Consider the following 13509-nt stretch of genomic DNA (forward strand, 5'->3'; position numbering starts at 1 on the left):
AAAGTTTTTAAAGTTTTGTGACCATACTTTGTCCACCCAAATTTGAGACTTTATTACTAGTTTTTAGTCTCACAGATCTGCAATCCTTGGAGGCTTTTTTACGCTTATAACTTTTGTGACCCTCCAATTGTCATTATGCCCTCAATTGAGGGCCCCTCTTGCATGAGCTTGCAAGTTCTCTCCTCTATATGATGGATGCAAGCTCTATCTTCCTTCTCTGTATGATGGAGACATGCTGAGATTGTTGAATAGCTTAGTGTATCTTTCCACAACCTGCAGTATCTGCTGCTGACCAGAGATAAGGAAGCTAAATTTTTACTTTAACTACTCCACTCACAGTCACTAGTCCATGCCCAGACTCTGATACCAATTGCTGCATACACTAATTTGTACCAGTTGCTTTGAGAGAACCAAAGTCTCTAAGTTTGATGAAATTGACTACTTTGAAGGAGTCCTAATCTCCTACACTTGCTTCTTTGGAGAATAAACTACAATACCATTTATATACCTTTTGTTGCCTTTTTATACCAATTGAATAACAACAAAAGAAAAAAAGTAGGACATGTTAACTCACACAAGCTAGAAAATAAGAACCAAACACTACATGTAGAAGTCAATAACAAATTGGAACAACCTTGGACTCAACAACTCACAGAGGACTCAGTAACCCATTCCCTAAGCCTAGGGCCCTAGACTCATAACACATTGCCCAGTTTTCCTCATGACGAAAACCTAGGTTCAAATTGTCCTCTCCCACTTGTTGTAAAATAATAATTATGCTTCAACCCTGCCTTGATTGAAAAAACCTCAAGACTATGGAGAAACTTTTTGGTTCAAGAAATCCACTCATTAAAATGCCTTGCTGTACATATTTGTTATGGATGCTGAGAATGTAGAAGTGATCGCTATCCAGAGGATTCAGATTCATCAATTAAAAAAAAAAGCTTCCAATATGACTAATCTGCCCTTAACTCGCTTCCATCCATGCATCCATTACTCATTCAAATGATGGGACACAGCAAAAGCAACATGCCGACTTAAGCATATTGATCATATATTTTGAATGGTCATCCCAAATTTCAAGCATTTTTATTTCTTCTGATTAGTACATTACACATACGTCGAGTAAGTCTTAAACCCACAAACTCATCCCTCTCCCCATTCTTACAAAAGGGGAGTGCCATTTGAGACCGAGCTCATTGGCCATGTTGTGAAATTGAATCTCATTGTAAAGACTTGTCCTTTGAATTCAACTCATATATCATTAAAAAAAAAAAAAACCGCAAATCTTCAATCAAACATACAATTTAATGAATGCATTAATACGAAATCCTTAATTAACCAAAACCCAGAAATCTAAATAATCTCAATGCCCATATGAAAATTAAAGCATAAATAAATAGTGCATGAATAAAATTCAAAATTTTATATAATAAAGGGATATTTTATTTAAGAGAAAAAAAACTTACTATCAAGAGCGGTTTCCTGAGCTTCACAAGAAACGCGAGCACATCGGCGAAGAACGCTAGGGTTTCTGGAGCTGAACGACGAAACGGATCGGTGTGAAGGCAATTGGATCCTGAGGCCGGTGAATTGGGGCAAGGCAGTAAGTTTCCGGTGCGCAGAGAGGGAGAGTGGCGGCGGTGAGGTCAGAGACGGCGAGAGGGAGGGTCTGAGATTGGAGAGAGAAGAGAGAGCGAGGGATTCGGAAAGGGTAGCCATTGGGGAAAAAAAAAAAAAAAAAAAAACAGAGAATTAGGTATGTGAGATTGGGATCTATATGTGATTATTATGCATACCTATAAATATTAATATAGTTGTAGAGAAGAGAGATGGAATGGGGAAAGGAAAGTTAGATGAGAGAGAGAGGAATTGGGGATGAGTGCGGAAGTGAAAGTGTAGGATGATGGATTGAAGAGTAGTTCATGCTGAGTGTGTGGTATAACAGTATCATTCCTTTTTTTTATTATTATTTTTCCTTCCAGAAGGCCAATCAGTAATCAAACGAGTAATGACTGTATTTCTCAATTTTCATGTTCCTCTCTCTCTCTCTCTGCCTCTCCGCTACTTTTTTTTTTTTTTTTTCTTCTAATACTGTCTTTTATGTATTCTTCTTAGAAAGGAAGATCATAATAACATGTTAAAATTTCTTAGAGAGGGATTTAAGGAACCATATCTAAAATACTGTATTTAAATTTTGTCCATAAAGTAATATGGAATGTGGGATGATTAGTAAGCTAGGGTGAGAGTGTGATTTTTTTTTTTTTGATATAGGATAAATAATATTCTCATTAAAACTCAAGGAGTTGATCTAGTAGTTCTCAAGAAAAAAGTATCTAATGTTCGAGTTCATGTAACATCACATTCACAACATGTGAGCCTTAATTATGGACTTCTGTTTTGTATCACAAGGACATACATACACCCAATTCATATAGGGATTGACCCCACAAGTGTAAGACCTTGAACCCAACCCATTGTGAGTTGGGTGTTTTATATTCCTATGATACAAAATACCACATTTTCACCTACCTATAAGGCCTATATGTTGTGAGTATAATATTGCATGTATTTAAAACACAAGATACTGTTAGATTCTCAAGGGCTTAGGATTGAATCTTTTAACTAACATCTTAGAGTCACTCTCAACATATGAGCTACAAAAGCTTTAAATTGCATATCGTTTTTCAAAACTGTGCCAATGTGCCACAATGTAAAACTTTCAAGGTGGAACAAGGCAAGCAAATTTCATTCCTACTCCACCTTTTTAGAAAAAATTATTTTATGAGACTAGCTCTAGCCGTGTGCCCCTCCAATAGCACGCGGGACCCACCAAATTTGAAAGTAACCACAAGACAATCTCATGGTATACTCTATTCCTCTTAGAGCAAGAAAAGAAAACCTATATAGGTTAAATGAGTGGAATAATACATTTTTTCCATCCTACTAAAAGCTGAAAACTTTTGTTGTCACCAATAATCTTGTAACTAAATTAATTGACACCTCCTAGTATTTCTAATAGATAAATCCATGATTTAAATCTCTTTTCCTTGTTTTAACTGTCGAATTATAAGGAAAAAAAATTCTATGTCTTAAGTAGGCCAACTAGATACCATGATGGTCGATAATGGGTTTCCGCCTCCAAAAACTTTTCTAGTTATTCAATTTACAAGTCTTTACATGAAAACCCAATTCCAACCGACTCAACCAATCTCCACACCGAAACTTGCCATTCTCCGACCAGTTTTAGTTAGATCTGACAAAATCTCTCTCTCTCTCTCTCTCTCTCTCTCTCAATGGCAGCTTATACACTAGAATCAATCTGCTCTAGACAATCTTGGATCCAGTGGAATTCATTCCAATCTGTGGCAACAATGGCATTACGACTACGGTATCTTCACTGTTTTGACATCTCCCTTATTTCTTTCCTCACAAGTAACGGAACCAAATTATCCATTTTCAGTGTCCTACAATGAAGAATGTCCATCCCCTAGCGGCCACACATTCGCAAATTTTCAATCCTTACAAGAATAATGCCTGTATGGTGAAGGCCTCTCCTGAAAGTTTTATCATTCAGGTGGGTGAATCGGCTGATATCATCTCGAAAGGAAAGCTAGGCTCAACCCTTCACTCTGTCTCTAGACCTGCTAAGTTAGGAAGTTTGAGTAGAGAAACCGTTGTTGTTTTCTTGCAGTCTGCATGGAATAAAACCTTTTCTATCTCAGATTATCCCATGAAATAATTTATGTCATGTGGTCAGTGCTTCGAAGAATCTAATGAGGAAACAAATCATTCTGCGCAGGACCATAATAAACTAACTCAAGAAATTGGAAAAATAATTCCCCCGCTATCATCACGGTTAAAGTATGGGATGACATTTGTAGAATTCTCACGTGAAACCACCAAGCAATACTATGGTGGCAGAGGTTTGCAATCTAACGGTAACAGATATTGTTATTTTGGTATTATTTGTGTAGATTAATGACAAATCATATTTAGTACTAAAATAGTAACATTAAGATGTAATTTCATGCTCACCGAATTACAATCTAAGGTTTCTTGTTGTTACATTGGATGAGCAGAAGTTAAAAAAAGAAAGTTTCTTCTAACAATTAATTATTCAAATTAACAACTTCAAGATCAGAATGAAAGGATTTTTTTTTTTTTTTTAATGGATTGATCCACATATTGCACACATTCAAATTGTAGCTTCTAAGGCCCCATTTGGTAGAGTTGTTAAATAACTCATTTTCAGTTTTTAAACAACATTACACACATTTCTACATACTTTTTCACCCACACATCTTTTAAGAAACTACAAACAACATTACTCAAACTTCTCTATCATACGGGCCCTAAGATTCTCAAAAAAAAAAAAAAAAAAAAAAATTGTAGCTTCTAAAGTTGTAGTCCTTTGAGTTCCTAAAAAAAAAAAAGTTGTAGTACTTAGTGTTGTAATCGCTCTTCATCAACAAGACATCAGAACCATGCAAAGTGACCAAACTAATGCATTAGGCCATAAGTTCGGTACTCATTTGTTTGTCTCCTCCTCCACGTGGACTCCAAGTAAGGCGTAAATGCACTTTTAGTCCTTATATTTTGACCTTTTTCCATTTTAGTCCCTACATTTTATTTTTTCCACTTTTAGTCCCTAAAACCAATTTACGCTTTCCGTTTTAGTCCTTGAAGCACTATTCCGTCACCAAACTAACGGGAAAACTGGACGTGGCTGACGTGAGCATTAAAATATTATTAAAAAAATTATTTAACATTTTTTAAATGCCAAAATTATAAATAATTAATTAATTACTCAATTTTAATTAAAATAAAAAAAAACAAAATTATTTTCTTTCCAACAAAAAAATTTACTTTCTTTTAATTAAAAAGAATGCTCAAACGCATCTTCAACAACCCTCCACCACTACCCATCTTCAGACCCATTCTTCTGGATCTTCGCCTAGAATAAAAACACATGTTCTTCAAGCTTGCATTGTGCCTAATGACTCAGCCCTTTCGCACTTCAGGTTCTCCCTCGACCAACGAAGAGCAGAGCAAGGGGCAGATCTTCAAGGTTTTAATAATGGATGCCATGGATTCTTGATCCAGAGAAAACGATGGGAGATATTTGAGTTTTTGGATTTGATGATGGGTGGCAACGGTAAAGGGAGAGCCGGTGATGGGTGGGTTTGTTCTCTCTTTTCTCTGTCTCGAACCATCTCTCTCAGATCGGCATGGAGGGTGTGGGTTTGTGGGGATCGGCGTGATGGAGGGTGTTTGTTTGTGGAGATCAGCGTCTGTGGTGGAGATCGGCGTTTGTGGTCGAGGTTGAGGTGTGGGTCACGATGGTTGCTGGGCTGTGGAATCGATGAATTGGTGGTTGGGTTATGGAAATCGGTGACTGGGTTGTGGGAATCGGTGTTTGGGTTGTGGGATTCGGTGAGTGGATTGTGTGGGTTTCGATTTTGGTGGGTTTGGGTTTGCTCAGATCGGCGTGGGTTTCGGGTTTGCTCAGATCGGCGTGGGTTTGCTCAGATCGGCGTGGATTTTGGGTTTGGGTTGTGGGATTCGGTGAGTGGGTTGTGTGGGTTTCGGTTTTGGTGGGTTTGGGTTTGTGGGTATGGATTTGGCAGTGGTGGCGGTGGTGGTGTTGTTGGATTTTAGGTGGTGGTGGCTGCTGTGTTGTGGGTTTGATGTTGTTGCTGGGTTTGATGTTGTTGCTGAAGATTGATTATAGGGAAGAACACAAAGAACATGAACATGTTCTTCATGTTCTTCCCAAAAAAAAGAGAAACAAAATTAATTGAAAATCTTTTTTTTCTTTTTAAATTTTATTATTATTTTATTCATCTATCAGTGTTCCCGTTAGATTAGTGACGGAAGTTAGCTTCAAGGACTTAAATGAAGGGGCGTTAATTGGTTTAGGGACTAAAAGTGGAAAAAATAAAATGTAGGGACTAAAATGGAAAAACGTCAAAATGTAGGGACTAAAAGTGCATTTACGCCCTCCAAGTAATCTTCCATCGCTTACACGTACTTGTATAATACCCTCTCTCTCACACAAAGCATTGCCTTTGATTGATACTCCACAAGTTTGTTGATTAAAATAATCTTTCTTACATAGTCAGTGGTAAAGCGAGATTTTTTTTTTTTTTTTTTTTTTTTCAGGGGGTCAAATTATGTATAACGAAATTTTAAGTGATTTTTTTTTTCCATTACTTAAATTTGGCTCAATACAATTGTAACATAGATTCTTTTATGGTATAAAAATTGATCATCAATTAAATTCTATAGTAGTCTTTTTCTATATACACTGTTAGACAAGAACTTAAAATCAATTTTCATCTTGTTTTATGCATTTTGTAGTTGTTGAAACAAAAAGAGTAAAACTAATGCATATTTTTGGATTCTTTAGAGGACTCACATAGCCTTTTTAGAATTTTAGCTAAACTAACTACAAAAACTCCTCTTTTGCTATTTTAACAAATAGATACTACATCAATCTCAATACACCAAGACACCAATCAGACTAAGACATCAATCAGTTTTTTATGTAGGTGGTAATTGAACCCCAAATCTCTTATACAACTATCAGAGATTTTACCGATTGAGCTAACTGGAACCCACATTATATATTACAGTTGCGTTTGGATTGCGCTGAAAACCAGCGCGTTTGCGTTTTTCATCTTTTTTTTTTTTTTTTACTCGTTTTTTAGATTTGCGGTTACTGGTCATGTACTGTTCAATGAACAGTAATCACAAATTTTGACTTTTCAAACTTTTTTCAGCCAATCAGTGCACATCGTGTACTGTTTACGGACCCACAAATTTCACTTTTCAACAACTTTTTCATTAAAAATGGGTCTCACGGTACTATTCATACATTTAAAAATTATTTTACTACAATATTTTTTAGTTTTCAGTTTCAATTTTCAATTTTTAGCGGTATCCAAACGGACCCTACATCTTAATATCTTATAAGCATATAACTCATCAATATTATATATCCACAACAAAAAAAAACTCCATCCACTCATTCAGCACTAAGCAGTAACTTTTTGGCTCAACGCCCAAGTGCCAACCATTCACTTTAGCTCTATTCATTTAACCAAAGGAAACTACCAAAGATCATTCTGCTGCAGGCAACTCAAAACTGTACTGTCTGTACAATATTATATAGCAGACAAAGAGGGAGTGAGAGAAAGAGAGCGATACCACTACCAGTGAATAAGTATGAATCCTGGCGTGCAGAAACAAACATACTGATGTAGTTACCGTAAGACAGCTTTGGGTTTTTTATTTTTTTGCTTTTATACTGGGTATTAGGTTTTAGGGATTTGTTGAGGAAGACGGATTTGGGTTTATTTATTTGGAGAAAAGGAATTAATTTGTGCATGTGTTACTTATTACGAATTAGAAGAGGAATCGGATAGATGTATTATTGTGTTGGGTATTACGCAATTATATTATCTTACCAATTAAGTTCTTTTTAAATTTTATTTGTCTAATTTAATTTTGGTAAACTTGGCTTAATAATAATATTTTTAAATTAAAAAAAAAAACCAATATAAAATTTAATTTGAGATAAAATATTATTTTGTATGACACGTAAGGCAAGGCGGTGATTGGTCTTTCTTTTTGCGAAGAGTATTTGGACATCCCCCGCCCTCTCCTACCTATATAAATTGGCCTATTCCTATTCCTATTCCTCGTAAAAAAAGCAAAGTTAAGTAGTTCAGTGTGTTTATTTCTTTGGTCTCCCAGCAGCAAAACGCAACTACTAGACTACTACCATGACAAACTACTTCGACTTCTTTCCTCTGCCATTGAATAATGCTGCTGTTCATTCTGATTGTGAGCGCGCTTGCGCTGCTGCACTCAATACAGTCAACAATACTCAATCGCACCCTCCAATTCCTAATACTAATGGTATTTTACATCTTATCATAATTTTTTTCCTTCCTTTTTAGAGTTTATTTTATTTGTATGTACTGCTTACAGAATTTCAACGATGCTCTTTTTTTTTTTTTTTTTGCTTTGTAGATTGGTCAGTTGTGTATTAGCTTGAGAGTTTTATTGCTCTTTGTTTTGTGTTGTTTAGGTCTCTGTTTTATTGCAACTTGGAACTAGCCTTGTTTCTTCTAATAAATAAATCTTTCTGATTTATCAAATTAATAAAACAATCCTATTATATGTTTATTTGTATTGAGAGTAGCGGCTCCCCACAACCCACCCCCCCCCCCCCCCCCCCCCCCCCGATTTAGCATGATGTGTTAAATAGTTATTTGATTATTGAATAGTTACAACAGAAATTTGTGTTGTGGTTGTGGGTGTCTGCAATTCACTTGTCTTTGCATCACTTGCTGAATTTGCTCTCTTGACTGTGTACAGTTTTTCAATTTACGGCAAAGATCATTGACAATTCTGATGAGGCAAAGTGTCAAAGGAGGTTGGTAACAAGAAATTTTTTGTTTTTTCAAATATTGTTCAATACTTCTCAATTTGTTTTTTTATGTTTAAATGGACTGCATCCCAATTTGAATTTTTTTTTTCCATATTAGGAAGCAAGCAAATATAGAATCAGCTAAACGGTCTAGAAAAAGAAAACAAGACTTGATGAAAAACCTTGAGAAAGAGGTAATGCTTTATGTTTTTTGTTAACACTAAATACTCTCACCAAGAATATCCTTATATGAATGATAATTTAAGTTTTCATGGTTTTATTATTATATAGGTTGAAGTTCTTAAGAATACAGCCTTAGAATCATCACAGGTTCACCGGGAGCTTAAAGAAAAGTGTGACAAAGCTCATTTTGAGAATAGAATTGCAGTAATTGATTATGTGACAATACCTTTACTGGTAAGTCTAAGAAACAAATCATGGAAGTGCCAGGGTGTAAAATTACTTTCACTTTCTTTCTTTCTTTCTTTTCTTTGTGGTTTTTGCATTCATAGAGAATATGTTATTTATATATCATATGGATTTTTTCAGGTCTATAAGACTGAGCTACAACTTATGAGAGTGACAGGGTGCCACCCGCTTAATGACCCACTTTTTATATCTATGGCTAACAATGCAGGTCTGAATTTGTCGGATGTTAGAAAAAGCCTACTACGTGCACCTTCATATCCAAGCAAAGTTGGCATGCAGCAGGGGCAAAATCAAACTTTTCCAAATACTGGTTTGCATAGGGCTATGCCTGGTTGAGACAATAACCAATAGAATAAGTACTAGTTTAGATTTATTGATGTTGATTTGTACAACATCTTTCTAATTGTTATTATGATTTAGTTAAATCACTATTGGTTGATTTGGATGTAAGTACTTATAAATGTAGGATTTAGGTTTCAATTTCTAGTTGAAATGACTTGAATGATATGTTAAATTGCCTTTTCTTTTGATGAAATTTATGGATGATTGAGCTTTATTAATTTTTTGAGTTGAAATTATTATGGAGGCTATCACTAATGTGTTTGTTGGAGCAACATGCCTAAAGTTCAACTCTTCTGTTATTAAATTCATATTAACCAATTTATAGTAGCAGTTGTTCTCTAGATCACTTGTAGGGGTGTGCGCGGGTCAGATTGGGCGGGTAAAGGCTAATATTTCTATCCAATCCGCCCTAGCAGGTTGGGAAAATTCCAATCTGCCACCAAGCCACCAAAGTCTAAATCCGGCGGATTGGTTACAAATTTTGGCGGTTTCAACTTAGCAGGTTAGGCGGGTTGGCATTAACAATGTTTTTTTTTTTTTAATTATCACAAACTACAATTTGTTATTGATAATCTCAAAATATAACTAATGCACACAAAAAACTAAAGGTAGATTTCATTGAATAATCTCAATTCCAACACAAATATAGAGTCAATGAAAAAGAGATATATATCATCTCTAACAAAAGTAGGCTCTGCCTTACAACTTAGGAAATTAAAAAATAGTAGAATTAAATCAACAAACTCAAAGTCTTAACATTCCCAAAGTCACATCAAGGATTCAAAATAATAACATACCAACATAACAAATAAACTTCAAAATGGTATGCATGGTCTCAAAAGCCATAATGTAATCAAATTAAACCCACTGAAAATAAACTCAATTCTAACAAAAGTTCTTCACAAAATAGACTTAATCAATCAACTTCAAGCTTGGTACCACTCCAAAAATTAAGTTGAACTCCTCCAAAGCAAGTAGCAACCTAATCAATCATCCACAACATAAGATAAAATTAGGAATGTTACTGTTATCTATATAAGATAATGAAAATTGCACATAATCCTAAGTTGCTTTAAGTACAACAATGCCAAATATAATGATGCAATGGTAAATCTCAGGCATGAGCTACACTGGCAACAAGCATTTGAACACTTGATTTTACTTTGTTATTATATTGTTCATGTTATCATTTATAATGTAATCAATCTAATCAAGTTTAAGCAAATGAAGATAGAGAATGGATGTTACTTGCCTAAGCCAAGTTCCTCAAAATCAACTAAATCAATTCTCCACATCTTTTATATTTAAAGCAGCAAATTCTGAAATAAAAATATTACATATAATAAACATGTTACTGCAATTAATCAAAACTAACTAAATTAAAGTATCCATGAACCAACTTCAACAAATAATTAAAAAAAAATGTTACCTGACTCAATTTCTTCATATTTTTCTATGTCATCCATAGCCTCTCGAAGGTTGATTGGAATTGGTGAAGACCGCAACCAATTCTGTCCACAAATAAGAGCCTCCACCATCTTTGGAGTTAGAGAACTTCGAAATGGATCAAGTACACGTCCACTAGTACTAAAAGCTGACTCAGAGGCCACTGTGGAGACTGGAACAGCTAAAACATCTCATGCTATTTGAGAGAGAATTTGATACTTGTGGCTATTAAGCTTCCACCATGCCAAAATATCAAATTCAGCATTGCCTAGACCCTCACAATTTTCTGTTAGAAACCTATACACTTCAGATTTATTTTCCAACCTTTCTGCCTCCTCCAAGTGTTTCTTATATTGAAAGGCAAATGACTTGCTATCATCTTCCTCCTCATCATCAACATCCATCTCTTCAAAAGTTTGACTTACACTAGGTTTTGCAACATTAGCACTAGTATCCTTTTGAAGATAGTGCTCATATAATTTTTTTAATTTTGCCTCCACCATTACTTTTAGTTCTTCTGCCTTGGATTTCTCAGAAACTTGTTTAAAGGAAAACATGATATATCTCAATTAATAACGAGGGTCTAGCACAACAACAACATGCAACAAAAAATTGATATTTTTAATATTCTCCCAATATTTGTCATATTTCTTTCTCATGCTAGCAGCCATATTCTTTGACATATTATCCTCACTTCTACTTAAAGTCAACAATTTAGATTGCACTGACACAAGTTCATGGAAAAATGCATTAGATGTGACATATAAAGAGCCTGAAAATCGCAAAGTCACCTTATAAAAAAGTTTTAGAAATTGCACAAAGATTCTAGCCTTTCCCCAATCAAGCACATTAGGAGGCCCAATATTCTTTCTCCCCCTCCCTTTTCCTCTCCCATTATCATCCTTAACCCCAACCTCATTCTCATCATTATAATCATCATTGAAATATGAGTCAAATTGTGAGTCTTCCTCTTGTAGCCACTCAAAAGCATTTTGGAACTTCACAACTGCCTCCAACATCATATAGGTTGAATTCCACCTAGTTGGAAGATCTAGGCATACTAGACTTTTACTAGGAATTTTTCACGCTCTACACAATTCTCAAAAGTTTGAAGCCTAGATGGAGAAGACCTAACATACCTCACTGCATTTCTAATCTTAACAACTGATTCATTTTGATCTTTTAAGCCCTCACACACAATAGGTTTAACAATATGTGCACAACACCTCATATGCAAAAACTCATTATCCAAAATGGTGGTCTTCCAATCCTTAGTTTTTCTTTTCAGATATTTGTATGGCAATATCATTTGAACTTGCATTATCAAGTGTGATTGTAAATATCCTATCTATCCCCCACTCTTGCAAGCACTTCTCAATATGCTTACCAATTGTGACACCCTTGTGATTAGGAACAATACAAAAATTTAAGATTCTTTTATGTAAGTTCCAATCATTATCAATCCAATGAGCAGTAAGACACATATAGTTAAGATTTTGAATTGATGTCCAAGTGCCAGTGGTTAGGCATACTCGTTGCTTTTGAAATGCTTTTTTCAATTTTTTCTTCTTTTCATAATAAAGATTCATACAATCACGAGCAACAGTGGTGCGACAAGGGATAGTGAACCTAGGTTCCAAAACCTCAACAAAAAACTTAAAGCCTTCCTTCTCTACATGCCTAAAAGGTAACTCATCAACAATTATCATCTTTGCTAGGGCATTCCTAGCAATTTTTTCACTAAACCCCACTGCTTTAAGAGCAAATTGCCCTTCTTTTTTTTTAAGAAAACAAAGTGTCTTTTGTTTTTTGTCTACAACGTTATAAGGGGACGTGGGGCATTGATTATAAAGATGATTCCATAAATTACTAGTCCCATCCCTTTTCCCACGACATCCATAGTCTTTACCATAGTAATTGCATGCTGCTCTAGGGTTATTAGGATCACAATCACCCATCATTGAAAAGCGATCCCAAACTTTAGATTTTTTTCTTTTTAGGACGCTTAGGAGGAAGTGCATTGGTATTACTTGTGGTTGGAGACTCGGTTTTGTCATTGGGTTTTTCATTGTGGGCACTAGATGTTTCACCTTCCATCACCTATTAAAAAAATTAGACAAAGACAAAGAATAAAATGAACCGTAAGAATATGTGATATATAACAATATAACATATTAACTTGAATATACAATGAACAATAGATACTTGAATATACAATGAATTGCCTCTGCCAGAAATAGGATGGCTTTACATGTAATATATTAACATTTTTTATATTATATAAATTAATCAAATGATGGAAACTGAAATAAGAAAGACACAAAAACTAAACAATACAAGACAAGAAAGCAAATAAGCAATTACCTTTGTGCTGTCAGTGAAGAGTTGAAAGGATATAAAATAGGTTTCTATTAACACTTTTTATATTATATAAATTAATCAAATGATGGAAACTGAAATAAGAAAGACACAAAAACTAAAGAATACAAGGCAAGAAAGCAAATAAGCAATTACCTTTGTGCTGTTGGTGAAGAGTTGAAAGGATATAAAATAGGTTTCAAAAAGGTTAAAAAAGAAAAAGGGGAAAACAACGGCTGAACTGAAGGTGTAGGCAGTAAGAAGAAAAAGTGAGACTTAGAGTGTATAAATACAAATTGTATAAATATAATGTATATACGGCTGAAGTAAATGGGGTGGGTGGTAGGTAAGAGTGTTTAGGGTTTCAATATTGACTTTTTAGATTTTGTTTAAGGAATTTTTTGAAGGCTGGTTCTGTTTAGTGAATTGATGATTAATTAGCTGTAAAAATTTATTAGGTGAATTGATTAACTTTAAATACTTAACAATTTCAA

At 34.8% G+C, this 13509-nt stretch overlaps 2 protein-coding genes across 3 annotated transcripts in view; one reads left to right on the top strand and one right to left on the bottom strand.

Annotated features, from left to right (window-relative positions):
• Positions 1 to 1974, bottom strand: part of LOC126695529 (uncharacterized) — a 36176-nt gene extending 34202 nt beyond the window's left edge. The window contains exon 1 of one of the 2 annotated variants that reach the window (XR_007646039.1): positions 1470 to 1974. Coding sequence is in view for 1 of the 2 variants with exons in the window: in XM_050392321.1 (XP_050248278.1) it covers positions 1470 to 1722 (253 nt within the window). In the remaining variant the exon portion in view is untranslated. The remainder of the gene's footprint in view (positions 1 to 1469) is intronic. The other variant, XM_050392321.1, reaches the window with a different exon arrangement.
• A 5458-nt stretch (positions 1975 to 7432) lies between these two features.
• Positions 7433 to 9412, top strand: LOC126693986 (bZIP transcription factor RISBZ1-like). Its single transcript, XM_050390026.1, has 5 exons — positions 7433 to 7926; positions 8389 to 8446; positions 8559 to 8634; positions 8732 to 8857; positions 8990 to 9412. Exons 1-5 carry the CDS (start codon positions 7791 to 7793, stop codon positions 9203 to 9205), a joined length of 612 nt encoding a protein of 203 aa, XP_050245983.1. The 5' UTR covers positions 7433 to 7790; the 3' UTR covers positions 9206 to 9412.
• The last annotated feature ends 4097 nt before the right edge of the window (positions 9413 to 13509 follow it).

The sequence above is a fragment of the Quercus robur genome, chromosome 8 (genome assembly GCF_932294415.1).
Source record: "Quercus robur chromosome 8, dhQueRobu3.1, whole genome shotgun sequence".
NCBI lineage: Eukaryota > Viridiplantae > Streptophyta > Magnoliopsida > Fagales > Fagaceae > Quercus > Quercus robur.

Excerpts from the sequence above, each read along its gene's own strand:
- LOC126693986 (XM_050390026.1), top strand. The coding sequence starts at position 7,791 with ATGACAAACTACTTCGACTTCTTTCCTCTGCCATTGAATAATGCTGCT. Across the intron at positions 7,927-8,388 it reads TCCAATTCCTAATACTAATG|TTTTTCAATTTACGGCAAAG; the intron begins GTATTTTACATC and ends GACTGTGTACAG. Across the intron at positions 8,635-8,731 it reads TGAAAAACCTTGAGAAAGAG|GTTGAAGTTCTTAAGAATAC; the intron begins GTAATGCTTTAT and ends ATTATTATATAG.